This window comes from Micropterus dolomieu, linkage group LG09 (assembly GCF_021292245.1).
Source record: "Micropterus dolomieu isolate WLL.071019.BEF.003 ecotype Adirondacks linkage group LG09, ASM2129224v1, whole genome shotgun sequence".
NCBI classification, from domain to species: domain Eukaryota; kingdom Metazoa; phylum Chordata; class Actinopteri; order Centrarchiformes; family Centrarchidae; genus Micropterus; species Micropterus dolomieu.
In genome coordinates this window covers 3,490,720-3,504,609 of record NC_060158.1, presented here as the reverse complement: position 1 = coordinate 3,504,609, position 13,890 = coordinate 3,490,720, and the positions used below count along the sequence as shown (strand labels likewise).

At 44.1% G+C, this 13,890-nt stretch overlaps 3 protein-coding genes across 4 annotated transcripts in view; 1 reads left to right on the top strand and 2 right to left on the bottom strand.

Annotated features, from left to right (window-relative positions):
* The window catches only part of LOC123976544 (zinc finger protein 2 homolog), a 192,147-nt gene that overhangs the window by 160,440 nt on the left and 17,817 nt on the right, over nucleotides 1–13,890 (top strand). The gene's annotated exons all lie outside the window — the stretch shown is intronic.
* Nucleotides 1–13,890, bottom strand: part of LOC123976586 (gastrula zinc finger protein XlCGF7.1-like) — a 30,087-nt gene that overhangs the window by 10,451 nt on the left and 5,746 nt on the right. The window contains exon 2 of the mRNA XM_046058882.1: nucleotides 1,451–1,628. The gene's annotated coding sequence lies outside the window, so the exon portion shown is untranslated. The remainder of the gene's footprint in view (nucleotides 1–1,450; nucleotides 1,629–13,890) is intronic.
* Nucleotides 9,921–13,890, bottom strand: part of LOC123976568 (zinc finger protein 771-like) — a 9,665-nt gene continuing 5,695 nt past the window's right edge. The window contains exon 2 of the mRNA XM_046058847.1: nucleotides 9,921–11,794. Coding sequence (XP_045914803.1) covers nucleotides 10,512–11,794 — 1,283 coding nt within the window. The 3' untranslated portion in view covers nucleotides 9,921–10,511. The remainder of the gene's footprint in view (nucleotides 11,795–13,890) is intronic.

Sequence of the window (13,890 nt, the reverse complement as noted above, 5' to 3'; positions counted from 1 at the left end):
ACACACACACACATTAATACAGACACCACGCCCCCGGTCACACCCACAGTAACTGATGACGTGACGATGCGCGTGCATGTACACTACAGTGCAAAGAAAAGAGAGGAAACCCAATAAAAACCCAAACAAACCCAGTGTATGGCTCCTACAATTAGGTTGCCCTCTAATCGAAAGATCGGCGGTTCAATCCCCGGCTCGTCCGGGCTCGGAACTGGGAAATTTCCAACCTCCAACTAGAAAAACTTCCCTGGAACGCCACCCGAAGTCGGATTTCCTACTTGTGAACTCGGAGAATAAATCTGTACCCCGACTTTACGAGTAGCAGCCGAATGATGTCACACAACAAACGCAGCCCCCGTGGACGCACGAAATGTAAACAGTAAACCATAAACTAAAAGTATTAAATTAAAATAAAACATACTAGTATCAAACAGTAAAACTTGTTCCACATGTAAACTGATGTATAAATATGTTGTCAGTGTTATTAGGTCATCTTCTCTGCCCAAAAATGTGAAAACATTCAGAAATATAGCCTCGAACTTCTGCGGACTTTTGAGGGTTACCACCTGATGTAGCTGGAAGGACACGCCGTTAACGAGTAACGTATATTTATCAGAATCAGAATCAGCTTTATTTGCCAGGTACGTGGACACATACGAGGAATTTGACTCTGGATTGCTCATGATGTGCTTACTCATACAAAAATACTGTAATAAAAACAAACACAGGCTACAGAATAGAGAACAGAAATATACACAAACAAAACAGAACAATAAAGACAGATTAACAAATAGAGTGCAAAGGATGCAGGAATAAATTATTATAATCATCATTATAATGTACATGTCGGAGGTGGATGTGATATACAGGTACACAAACATGTACACAGTGCGATGGACGCTGGAATAAATAAGTATTATGTGCAGGTGTTATTTACCCCAGGTAGGTGTATTGGTATGCAGTTTATACAGTATCACAGTATGAACAGCTCTGAAATAGAGAATGGTGAATAAATAATGAGTGTTGGCCAGTGAACAGGAAGCTGATTGGAGGCAGAGTTACTGGGTTATTGTACAGAAGTTGTTCCTGACGCTGGGAGTCAGAAATCAGCTTGATTATCACTCGTTTTTAATAAAATGGCCGTCCAGTTAATGAACACCAAGTGTCCTGCTGAGGGTTTAACTGCAGAAACCAAAGAAACATAAGTTTCTCACGGTCAGCCATGTTTACTGTTTACATCTAGCGTCACGCACCTGAAGCGCTTTGAGGTCGGAAGTCTGAACTGGGAAATTTCCGACCGGTCTCGAACGCGGCATTAGTTCAAACAGATTAAAAACAAGCCGGCAGAAGTCAGACAGACAACAAGAAGGACGTTTGGATGATTTACTGGATCCCGAAGTCACCGACACACCTGCGACTTTCACACAGAGTAAATACGAAGAGAACCGACCTGCTCTGTGCAGCCGGACTTCAGGCTGGAACACAGCGTCCAGCAGCTTCCGGTGTCTCTGGTTCTCCTCTTTGGACCGACAGAGTTCCCGCTCGTACTCTGATATCGTCCTTTCAAACAGCCCGAATATCTCTTCAGCAGCCGCACTCAGTCGCTGCTTCACCAACGCTCTCAGCACCTGGACTTTACTCATTTTCTCCGAGCTAACTCCTGTAGCTTCGCAGGCTAACGTCTCTGTAAGCACCACGTTCACAGGCGGAGGCGGGGAAACAACGTCACTTCCGGGTAATGGTTTCAAAATAAAAGCCTCAGTGAGTTTTAATTCTGACCACAAACTATTATAAACGCTCTGGTTGCTGCTGACATTACAGTTATGGTGACTCAGGAACATTAAGAGTTTAATTAATGCTGATCGTCTTCAGCTGAAAAAGGGGCGGTGATGGCGCAATGGATAGATAGATATTTATTTAGTCCTTGTGGAAATTCGTTTCGTGTCATACAGCAAACGTCAGATCAAAAACATCAACAGACAAACAACCAGAAAACTGCTTTGCCAACACAAAGTTATACTAAAGTGGTGCAAGTGAAGCTCCCCGACACCAGATAACACACGTCTGTGACCCGTCCACCATTGTGTCCCTGAGCAAGACGCTTAACCCTCGTTGCTCCAGCGGCGTGCGACCTCTGACATGTAGAGCAGCTGTAAGTCGCTTTGGATAAATGCATCAGCTAAATGAATAAATGTAAAAAAAAAAAAACAACACATTTGACTTATTGATTTAAAAGCAGCCGATCAAACGAATCATTAATTTAAAAAACATAATCTGTTAATTTTATTACAGTAATAAACAAAACAATGAAATCATGTCCTCCCAGTGTTTCTGTGTGCAGAAAGCAAAACTAAGCTGTGTGTCTCTGCGCCTTAAGTTTCCAGATGGACTCTGTCCGTTCTGCAGCTTTACAAAGACAACACAAAATACAGAAAGGACATCTCTCAACACACATGCTCTCTCACAGATGACCAGTAATTGGCTGTATGACTGCAGGAGAGAGTTCAACATATCAGTTACTTATAAACTCGTCGTCGTCACTCAGACCTGTGGCCACACAGGTTCACTCAAAACTTTCCCCGTCTGACTCAGGTTCATCTGGTTAAAACATCATGTGGACTGTCACAGGTTTGGGCCGGTGCGTCCATTTAGGCAAACTAGGTAACTGCCTAGAGCAGCAAAATGTGTGCCAACCCCTGCAGCCGCTCTCACGAGCCACGACTGAGGCCCCGTCCACACTACTCCGTTTTAGTTTACAAACGGAGAATTTAAACGAATACGATCTCAGTCCACAGTGTTTTGGAGTCGATCTCCGTCTACATTAAAACGACTGAAAACGCACAGCCAGGACCCGTTCAGGTGCACTGGGCGTGCGCGTGCCGGTGTAAACATGAAGCAGATGGTCTGTTCCGTAGTTACAGAAGATTTGGCAAAAGAATAAACTTTTGCAACAGACTAAGCATCAATAACGAGCTGGGACTGTTACTGAATGTAACACGGGAGTGTGGCGGCAGAAAACAGACTGGGAGTTGTTGCAAAGTAAACGGCGACATGCACAGTACAAGTGTAGGCAGATGAGTGATATTTGCGCGCTACAGAATATTTTAATAAAAATATGATGTCAAAAACCCGGTCAGCAGCATCGTGTTTCTGCTTTGCAAGACCTAATCAGAGAGCCGAGCGTGAGCGGCTGCGTCATCAAGTCCTCCGTTTTGGCCCGTCTTCACTAAAACGCCCTCCGGAGTTTTAAAACGCAAAACGGGGTCGGCAGCGTTTCTAAACTTCTCCGTTTTAGCTCTTCGTTTTCATCTTTGTAGTCTGGACGGGAGGTGCAAACGTAGCAAAAGGTCTGGGCAGTAGTGTGGGCGGGGCCTGAGGTCAGTAAAGGAAATACTGCAGGATGCCTAAACGACTGAAATCATGAGAAAGTCAGGAGAAAGCTAAACCAGCCAGTGCTCCACAAGAAATGTTATCAGCATCATCAAAGCTCAGACAGCTGAACAAATAACTGGACACTAAAGATGTTGGTAGCGACCCCAGTACAGGGCAACAACAGTAACCCAGAGACATTTTAACGGAGAGAAGACCACATTAAGTGGAAGGAGCTGATTTTCCCAGGGACAGTGCACACAGAATATTTTGTCATGATAGACGGACGTTAACAAATGGAGAGAGACTAAAAAGGCAGTGAGTAAGGAGGTTACGTTTTTGTTCTGCTGTAAACTTGAGTGAGTCCAACGAAGGTTAAAATCAAGGGCAACTGGACTTGGTTGAAGATACTGGAAGACGTTTCGTCCCTCATCCAAAGGACTTCTTCAGTTCTGACTGACTGGCAGGGAAACTCAGCTATTTAACCTCAGTGGGGTCGTTTGCCTTGACACCTCTTTCAAACCATCCATCTTCTCTGTCTAAAATGTGCACCTGGTGGTCCTCAAACGAGTGTCCTCTGTCCTTCAGATGTAAGTAGACTGCAGAGTCTTGACCTGAGGAGTTGGCCCTTCTGTGTTGAGCCATGCGTTTGTGTCGTGGTTGTTTAGTCTCCCCAATATACAGGTCTGTGCATTCCACCAGTAAATAAAAGTGATGTAACCTGATTACTTTTAGTTACTTTTGGATTACTTCAATGCCAAATATGCAAATAAAGACGAGAGAGTATCAAAGATGCTTTGTTTGCTCAGTGGATTTTTAGAGAAACATACAATTATAATGAAATCCAAATCGATGTTTAAATGTTTTTATATGTGCTATGCTTTGCACTGGGCCTTCGTCAGAATCTGGCCCATCAAAGACAAAACGGTTGTTTTACACGTATTCTTGATGATATTTTAGAGCATGTCATTTCCTGGAAAACGATTTTAAAATGTTGCTGAATCATCCTGCACTGGGGGCCTGTATTCATTTAGTGTCCAATGAAAAGCTTTCTTAATTTTTATGATGCTGCTGAGTGTTTCTGGGACCCCACTGATTACTGAACAAAAGCATAATTTTATTCACTGATTTTGCTGAAACTGGATGATATTTGATGGAGAAAATATTTTCTTATGTTCCCGGCTGCTCCGCCTCAACTCTGTGATTTACGGAGTTCCCTGATGGACCAATCGGGTTATTTGTTGCTGTAGTAAGTCAGCTTACTGCCATTATCCAAGTAGCTCAGCTAGCCTGCAACTACTGGTCAAACTACTTTACTTTGTCCGTACTGGGAGTGTGTGTTTAGGTTTACACCTTTACTGTAGGCTAAGCACTGGAGGTTTTCAGGTCAGGGACGGGGGGGAATGATTGCGGGCAGCGGTGCTGGGCGAGCGGGCAACGAAACTGCGCTCAGCAGCTTCCTAGTGTAACCACATTCAACTACCGGCTACACGCCGATCAATATCTGCGACAGATCCCTCACTAGCTGTGTGTTTTACAGGAAACAAACGTAAATGGCAAATAGTAGCGCCTTATAGTCTTTTCGACCACTCAAAACGCTTTTACACTACATCTGCATTCACTCACATTCACACACTGAGCTTAAGTGCTCAAACCAGGGGCGTAGGAGCGACTTTGAACCTGAGGGGGGCGCTGAAATGCTAGGGCTGTTCGGGGGCATGCCCCCTTTTTGTTAAATAACGCACTTAAATGAGGGTGACAGAAGATGAAGAACAGACTTGAGAGGGGAGATTATGAAAACTCGGAGAGGAAGAGGGTCAGAGAGAGGGAGTATAATATAACTAGAACTAAACTGACTACATACCATAAAAACCCTCATCAGCTGCTAGTTAATGAAGCCACAGTACAAATGTATTCAGTTATCCTAACGTTACACTTGTGAGCTGTCTGTGATGTTTCCTGTGTCTCACTTGGCCCTGACTCTCCCTCCATCTTTTATTAGGGACATGTAGCCAACCTGACCGCTTGCTTTGCAGCAGCACAGGCTGCCAAAACAATCTGATTATTCCTGAAGCATCTAAATAATCTTCACAACACAAAGAATGATTGTGGTAGAAACACGGAGCAGCTCGTTGTTGAAGCAGGTAAACCCGCACACAGAGGAAGCTGTGCGTCATGCGTAAAACCCAACAGGATGTTTTATCCACCATATTTTCTCTCTGTCCATCTCAAAAATGACTGTTTCCTGAATAAATAACAGCTGGTAGCTGCTGAGTGAAACCAAGATTAGTTTCACCGGCGACCTTCTGTTTATGGACTCACCGTCGGGCATCGCTATAAACCAAACAGTAGCCTAACCTATGTAAAAAAATAAAAATAAAAACCTAACAGGCTAATATCCATCAAAAGAAAGTTATATATATAGATTCTGATATATATGTTAATATATCAGAATCAACCTAGTGATCATCTAACTTATGTTACAGTGTGAAGTTTACATTTTCTCTGCAGAGACTAAAGACGCTTTCAACGTGCCGTTAATGGAAAGTGAAAGTATTTATTTGCCGGCTTGTTAAAGAGCGACGCAGGCTGTTTTCCAACAGGCCAGCAGTGGATTTCATTAGAACAATAAAGCCTTAAACTGAAAAGGTATCTGCCTGATTTTCTAAATGTTTGCGTCTGTCCAGCTCCTTCATCTCTGTACCACAAAGGAGACCTGGCGCTCTTCTGCGTAACTGTGCGCAAAGACAGGATCATTTCGGTTAATGAAGCAAAAAGCAGATCACAGACTGGTTAAGTTATGAAGGTATGAATGGAAAATGTAGCGAAATTAAGAGTAGATCACTGGCCTAAAGAAAATACTGGAGTAAAGAGTAAAAGTACAGTTTTTAAAAAAGGATCGGAAAAAGTGCCAATTACTTTTTTTAATGTATTTATTTAGCAAATGTTTGTTATTTGTAGCAAGTTACTACCCAACCTGCAGCAGGAGTCCTCACTGTTTTCTTCAGGTAGGCTATAAGTAACAGCAGCACAAAAGAAACGTAGCCTATTGAGGCACTTTGCTGCACCTGAACTCTTTTTGTTCTCCCTTAACTTTTCATCACCAGCCTTGTGTCGCATGTTTTCTATAGGCCAACATGATTCAACCGTTTAATCATGTCTGATTGATTGACTAGTCATTCAAACCGCCTCCGCTATGAGCAAACTCCTTAATCGCCGGAAAAAAGTGAGGGGGACAAAACGTAGATTTTGAAATGTGGGGGGGACATGCCCCCCTCATGTATAATGGCTCCTACGCGTATGGCTCAAACAAAAAGGAGGAGCCGGGGATTGAACCGCCGATCTTCCGATTAACAGGCAATGATGATAGTTTATTATATGGTCGGTTGAATAATTCTGAGTCGCTCAGAAACTGAAACACAAACTGTTATCACATTTGTCGGAGTCCAAACATGGTGAGCTGTCTGAGTTGGTGCAGAAATATCCCCGTCGGTTTGGTGATGCACCTACTTGCACGGAGTGGATTGAACATGATATTGATGTCGGAGATGCGCAGCCAATTAAACAGCGGTTTTAGCACATGTCCCCAGAGAAACTCAAACATTTAGACTCTGAAGTCCATTACATGCTTAAAAACAGTATTGCTGTACCTTCATCTCCTTGTATTTTGGTTCCCAAAGCAGATAAAACACCTAGGTTTTGTACCGATAAGTAAATTATGTCACAAAACCAGACTCCTTTCCGCTGCCGCGGATGGATGATTTTATTGATCTGGTGGGGTCCGCAGGTTCGTCAGTAAGTTTGATCTGCTTAAAGGATATTGGCAGGTGCCTTTGTCTCAGCGTGCTCAGGAAATATCTGCATTTGTTATGCCGTCTGGTGTCTCTTCATATAGAGTGCTGCCATTGGGTTTAAGGAACGCAACCGCAACGTTCCAGCGCCTGATGAATCGTGTTGTGTCTGGTCAGGAGGGTTGTGCTGTTTATCTGAATGACTTGGTCATCTACAGCGACACATGGCACTCTCACCTTCAGCGCATCCGGGCTTTGTTTGAGCGGTTGGCTGAGGCGCGCCTTACCATCAACTGTGTCACTTTGCTAGGACCACGGTAACATATTTGGGCCGCGTAGTGGGACAGGGCTCCAGTTCAGGGCAGTAGAGAGGTATCCTCACCCTACAACAAAAAAGCAATTGCAATGTTTTCTGGGTCTGGTAGGTTATAATAGGAGTTTTTGTAAGAACTTTTCGACTGTGGTGTTTCCTTTGACTGAGCTGCTGAAGGCCAAAGATAAAGTGTTTGGTCCTCTGCATGTCAGCAAGCCTTTGATAGTATCAAGTCTCTGTTATACTCGTCTCCCGTGTTGGTAGCCCCACATTTTGATAAAACGCTCCAGGTAGACGCCAGCCGGGTGGGAGAAGGTGCGGTCTTGCTTTAGGGGGATGATCATATCTAATAAGTTCAACCGTTATCAGTTTAATTACTCAGTAATAGGAAGGAAGCACTCGCACTTATTTGGGTGTTGCAGCATTTTTACAGTCGTTTAAGTGTCCAAATCAGAGACTCATGAGGTGGTCGTTGTTTTTGCAGGCCTATGATCTTCAGATTCGACATATTAAAAGGAGCAGACAATGTCCTAGCAGATGCACTGTCCCGTGCCTCTTACCTGAATGTACAATGACATTTCGTACTACCTCGTGACTTGCACCGTTTGTCTTAAATTTGCTTCCTAGGTACTGGGTGGGAGACATCGCAGGCCAAGCGCAGGGGGAAGGTTATATGTTTTCATATTTATTTGTTTTATTGTTGTAGTAGGTAATTGAAATACACGGTGTAGTAGGCTAAAGGGGTAAAGCTAGTGGGCCGGTGATTCCGACTTTAAGGGGGGGGGTTATCTGCCAACCGACCGCCGGGGGGGACGCACTACACTGCAGTACTGCAATGGTTTTCTGTTTGAGGCGCTGATCGCAGTGGTCCCAGAGATAAAAGCTCCACCTCCAAGATCACATCTCTCTCTCATCCTCCCTGCCAGCAGCTACAACTTTTGGTTTTCCTTACATGTTTGTTTTATTTGAAACACTCATCCACACTGACACTACTGATGTTGCTGACTAACCCGTCCCATAATTTAAGCATTATTTTGGTTATCTTATGTTACAATAAACCTTGTTAATTGAATCACTGTGTCTTTTGTCACTTTTTGTCATGGTCTTTGAGCCTGATCATGACACTGACCAATAGTAAAGGAGCACTTCAACAGTTCAGCCTGCTGCAGACAAAAACATGTTTTAGCTTCTCTGGTTTCTGACCTGTTCCTTGGTGTTTAGTGTGGATCATTGTAGGCGGTCAGTTTTTCTCTCAGCTTTTGCTCCAACTAAGGTCTCAGTTTTGTCTTGATTTATCTGTAAGAAGTTCTGAGTCAGACGTGAGCTGTAATCATCTGAGCTCACAGAGGTGTGTGTGGACGCAAGTTCTATTCAAACAAGACCGTCCACTAAATTAACTGTCGACAAACTAAAAGAGAGATGCTCTGAAATATACAGTAGTTTTGATCATGTTGCTCAGTTCTGAAAGGTTCATCCATCTCTACCCTGGTTACAAAGTCAACTCAAACTGTAGTTGCTGGTTTGCTGGAAAAAAACAGAAAAAAGATGACAGCTAGTCTGCTGAAGCCTCCCTCCACGGCTTGTTTGGATGGATGATTTGCAGGCTGATCAACACCCCCCCCCCCTCCTGGTTTGACTGTATGTGTATTCAGAGCCAGTGAGCAACGGACTTTCAAAATAATAATAATTTTTTAAAAAACAGCTCTCTCACAGTGGGGGCATTCGGGAGTCTCTGGGGCGCATGGCCGGTGTTGTCCGGGTAGGTTTTGGTGCTCCTCCTTGGGGGTGTTTGACTGGGGGGGCTGGGCCCCCGTCCAGGGATGAGATCGGCCTCGGGGGCTGCTGGCACTGCCTGCACTCTGGGGAGGGATGCCTCTGGCTGGGCTGGGGGACCGTTGGCCTGGTTCTCCCGCGTTTTTCGCTCCCTGGCGGCAGGGAGCTTCCCGGCACGGCTTTCTGCTGTTCTTCCTTGGGGCGGGGTACGGCTTCCCCCGGGACATGCGGTCTGGGGTCCTTTGCGCTTTGGGGGTCGCGTGGTGACCTGGCTTCTGGGGGTGGGGGTCTCTGGGCACTGCGCGGGTTGATCCGGTTGCGGTTTGGTGGGCTGCGGTGGGATTGTGGGGCGATTGTCGATGCATCTTGATGCATTGTGCTTTTTCCCTCGGCAGGGTCTCGGAATGGCTGCTGGGCGTTTAGTTTGTGCATTGGAGTCCGGGGGAGGCATTTCCTCGTTGGCTTGGAGGGACCAGTTTGCGTCCCTGTTTTGCTTCATTGGCCTCGGATCCATGTTTCCCCATTTCTGTCGGCCAGTTGTTGGACCCCTCTGGATACTGAGGTATATAGTTAGTTTTCGGGATGTGCAGTGTGGGTGCGGGGCAGGGCTGTGCTCCGGTTTGTTCTGGGCTTGTGCCTGGAGTTCTCGGCCCTTGACGGGTGGATGGGTTGGTGGTGGCATGCAGCTGAGCTGGTTGATTTTGCCTCGTTGCTGGTTTGGCTGGTGTTGCACAGCGGCCCGGGGGTGTGTTCTTTCCTTTCAACAAACGTATCAGAAATGTCACTTAAATTTGTTTCCACAACTCATTAGGCCACTAAACTTCACACTCAACTCACAAGCTGGATGAGGAGGATCTGATTCCATTTCCCAATATTATTATGTCACAGTTATTTGAAAATGCTTGTCCATAACAACAATAAGAATAATAGTAGGTTCCCATTTAACTACTATGGCTTCAACAGGTGGCATTTACAGCAAGGTATCACATGAAGTACTCTGTTGGCATCGGTAAGGGTACTGGTTTTGGTACTGGTACAGTAAGATTTGAACCGATACCCTACCCTAATTCCTGAAGATATTCTCCACCAGCAAACAGTTGATCACACTCTGACTGACGCTTCTCTGTAGACAACCACTTGTCATCACTATCAGTGTCAACAGTCTCAGAAGAGTCTTCAGTCTTGTCTCCAGTCTCAGGTTGTAAACATTTATTTCCATCAGAGTTCCTGGCTGGTTCTGGTCCTCCACAGTCCTCTCCATCAGCTTATGCTTCCATCTGTTCAGCTGAGCTGCTGGCTTGAGGCTCTGCCTCTCTGTTCTCCTCAGGTTGGTTTCCATGTGAGGACTCATCACCACACTTGTGTTTTTTGAGTTGATAATGATAAGTGAATCTTAAGTCACAAACACTGCAGCTGAGTGGTTTCCATCCTGTATGAAGGCTCATGTGTGTCTGCAAATGTCGCTTTTGAATAAATCTTTTCCCACACACAGAGCAGCTGAACGGTTTCTCCCCTGTATGGAGTATCATATGTTTCTGCAAATTATCCTTTACAGTAAATCTTTTCCCACACTCAGAGCAGCTGTGTGGTTTCTCTCCCGTGTGGACTCTCAAGTGTGTCTTCAAAGATGACTTGTAAATAAATCTTTTCCCACATTCAGAGCAGCTGAATGCTTTCTCTCCTGTGTGAGTTCTCATGTGTGTCTGCAAATGTCGCTTTTGAATAAATCTTTTCCCACACTCAGAGCAGCTGAACGGTTTCTCCCCTGTATGGAGCATCATATGTTTCTGCAAATTATCCTTTACAGTAAATCTTTTCCCACACTCAGAGCAGCTAAACCGTTTGTTGTCAGTAATGTGTGTCCTACGACTGACAGAGACTTCATCATTATAATGAGAGTTTAAACCTGACTGAGGTTCTCTGGTCGCCTCCCAGTTTTCACTGTCTTCAGTCTCAGATGGTAAAAGTCTATTTCCATCAGAGTTCCTGGCTGGTTCTGGTCCTCCACAGTCCTCACCATCAGCTTCCATCTGTTCTTGGCTTTGATGAAGCTGTGAGGACTGAGGTTTCTCTTCATCATCTTCTTCACTCTTCACAGGGACAGGAGTGAATGGGAACTTGGTGATATCAGCCTCCTCCAGTCCTGGAAGCTGCTCTCCCTCCTGACTGGTCCAGAGTTCCTCCTGTTCCTCTTTAATTTGTATGGGCTCTGGGTTCTCCTGGTCCAGACTGAGACTCATCTCCTCTTTAATTTGTAGGGGCTCTGGGTCCTCCTGGTCCAGACTGAGACTCAACTCCTCTTTAATTTGTAGGGGCTCTGGGTCCTCCTGGTCCAGACTGAGACTCATCTCCTCTTTAATTTGTAGGGGCTCTGGGTCCTCCTGGTCCAGACTGGGGCTCATCTCCTCTTTAATTTGTAGGGGCACTGGGTCCTCCTGGTCCAGACTGAGACTCATCTCCTCTTTAATTTGTAGGGGCTCTGGGTCCTCCTGGTCCAGACTGGGGCTCAACTCCTGCTCTTCTTTGCTCCCCGACAGCTGCTGGATGTCTGATATAAAAGGAAACACACAGACAGACATTAAAGCAGACACAGCAAGACACCTTATAGTAGGTTGGGTTCATTGGTATTCTATTGAATTTTAATCTAGTAGAGAGTCTTATCAGATCTCTTTAAGCCACCTTTCACCTTTTCATGTAATGCAATTTATGAAGAATTCAAACAAAAGATTTGTGATCGCATGTCGTTGAGGAAACATTTTTTGTTACTTTATTCCCTTGTTGTATTTTATGTAAAAAGGTGGGAAACTCCTGTTTAATAAAAAGATTATTTTTCTCTACGTTTGCTGTCTGATCACATCAACACAGTAATTAAAATATCAGGTCACAGAGCTCCTTACGAAGGAATAAGTCAGGAAAAGATTTTATATTAAAGTCTCTTATTCTATTAAAAGAATTATCAACATTAAACTCAGACTTTGTTGTTGATAGTGCTGCAGGCTCGCTGCGAATGACACTCGACTCTGTAGCCCCTCTAAAAAAGAAAATAATAAAACAAAGACGGTTAGCTCCATGGTATAATACTGAACTTGAGAGGAATTGGCGTTCCACCAAACTGGAAAATTCTCGTTTAATTTGGCAAGATAGTCTTAAAACTTATAGGAAGGCCCTCCGTAATGCCAGAGCAGCGTACTACTCATCATTAATAGAGGAAAATAGGAACAACCCCAGGTTTCTTTTCAGCACTGTAGCCAGACTGACAGAGAGTCACAGCTCTATTGAGCCAAGTATTCCCATAGCTCTCAGTAGTTACGATTTCATGAGCTTCTTTAATGATAAAATTACTATTACTAAACTATTAGAAACAAAATTCACCAAGACCTGCCCTCAACTGGCACCGACTTATCTCTTAACTCAGGAACCTTAGAAACAGCTGTAGAACCAGATATATGTTTAGACTGTTTTGCTTCCCTCAATCTTTACCAACTAACTTCAATAATTTCTTCATCTAAACCATCAACCTGCCTCTTAGACCCCTACTTTAAAGTAGCTGTAATTAAACCTCTTCTGAAAAAGCCCAACCTTGATCCGGATGTTTTAGCCAACTATAGACCTATATCTAACCTTCCATTTCTCTCTAAGGTTCTGGAGAAAGCAGTTGCTAAACAGCTGTGTGACTTTCTACAGAGCAATAGTTTATTTGAGGATTTTCAGTCAGGATTTAGAGCTCATTATAGCACAGAGACAGCACTGGTGAAAATTACTAATGACCTCCTTATTGCATCAGACAAAGGACTTGTCTCTGTACTGGTTTTATTAGATCTTAGTGCTGCATTTGATACCATTGACCATTAGATCCTATTGCAGAGACTAGAATATTTCATTGGCATTAAAGGAACCGCTCTAAGCTGGTTTAAGTCCTATTTATCAGATCAATTTCAGTTTGTACATGTTAACGATGAGTCCTCCATGCACACCAAAGTTAGTCATGGAGTTCCACAAGGATCTGTCCTCGGACCAATCCTCTTCACTTTATATATGCTTCCTTTAGGCAATACTATCAGGAAATATTCCATAAGCTTTCGTTGCTATGCTGATGATACTCAGTTATATCCATCGATCAAGCCAGATGAAACTTCAAATGTGCCTTCAGGATGTTAAAACCTAGATGACCTGTAATTTTCTAATGTTAAACTCAGATAAAACTGAAGTTATTGTTCTGGGGCCTAAGCACCTCCGTGACGCATTATCTAAAGATATAGTTTCCCTGGATGGCATCGCCCTGGCCTCTAGCACCACTGTGAGTAATCTTGGAGTTATCTTTGATCAGGACATGTCGTTTAAGTCTCACATTAAGCAAATTTCAAGGGCCGCCTTTTTTCACCTACGTAATATTGCGAAAATCAGGAACATCCTGTCTAAAAATGATGCAGAAAAACTAGTCCATGCATTTGTTACTTCTAGGCTGGATTACTGCAATTCCTTATTATCAGGCTGCTCGAAAAAGTCCATTAAGACTCTTCAGCTGATCCAGAATGCTGCAGCACGTGTTCTGACAGGAACCAGGAAAAGAGATCACATTTCTCCTGTTTTAGCTTCTCTGCATTGGCTTCCAGTAAAATCCAGAATAGAATTTAAAATCATTCT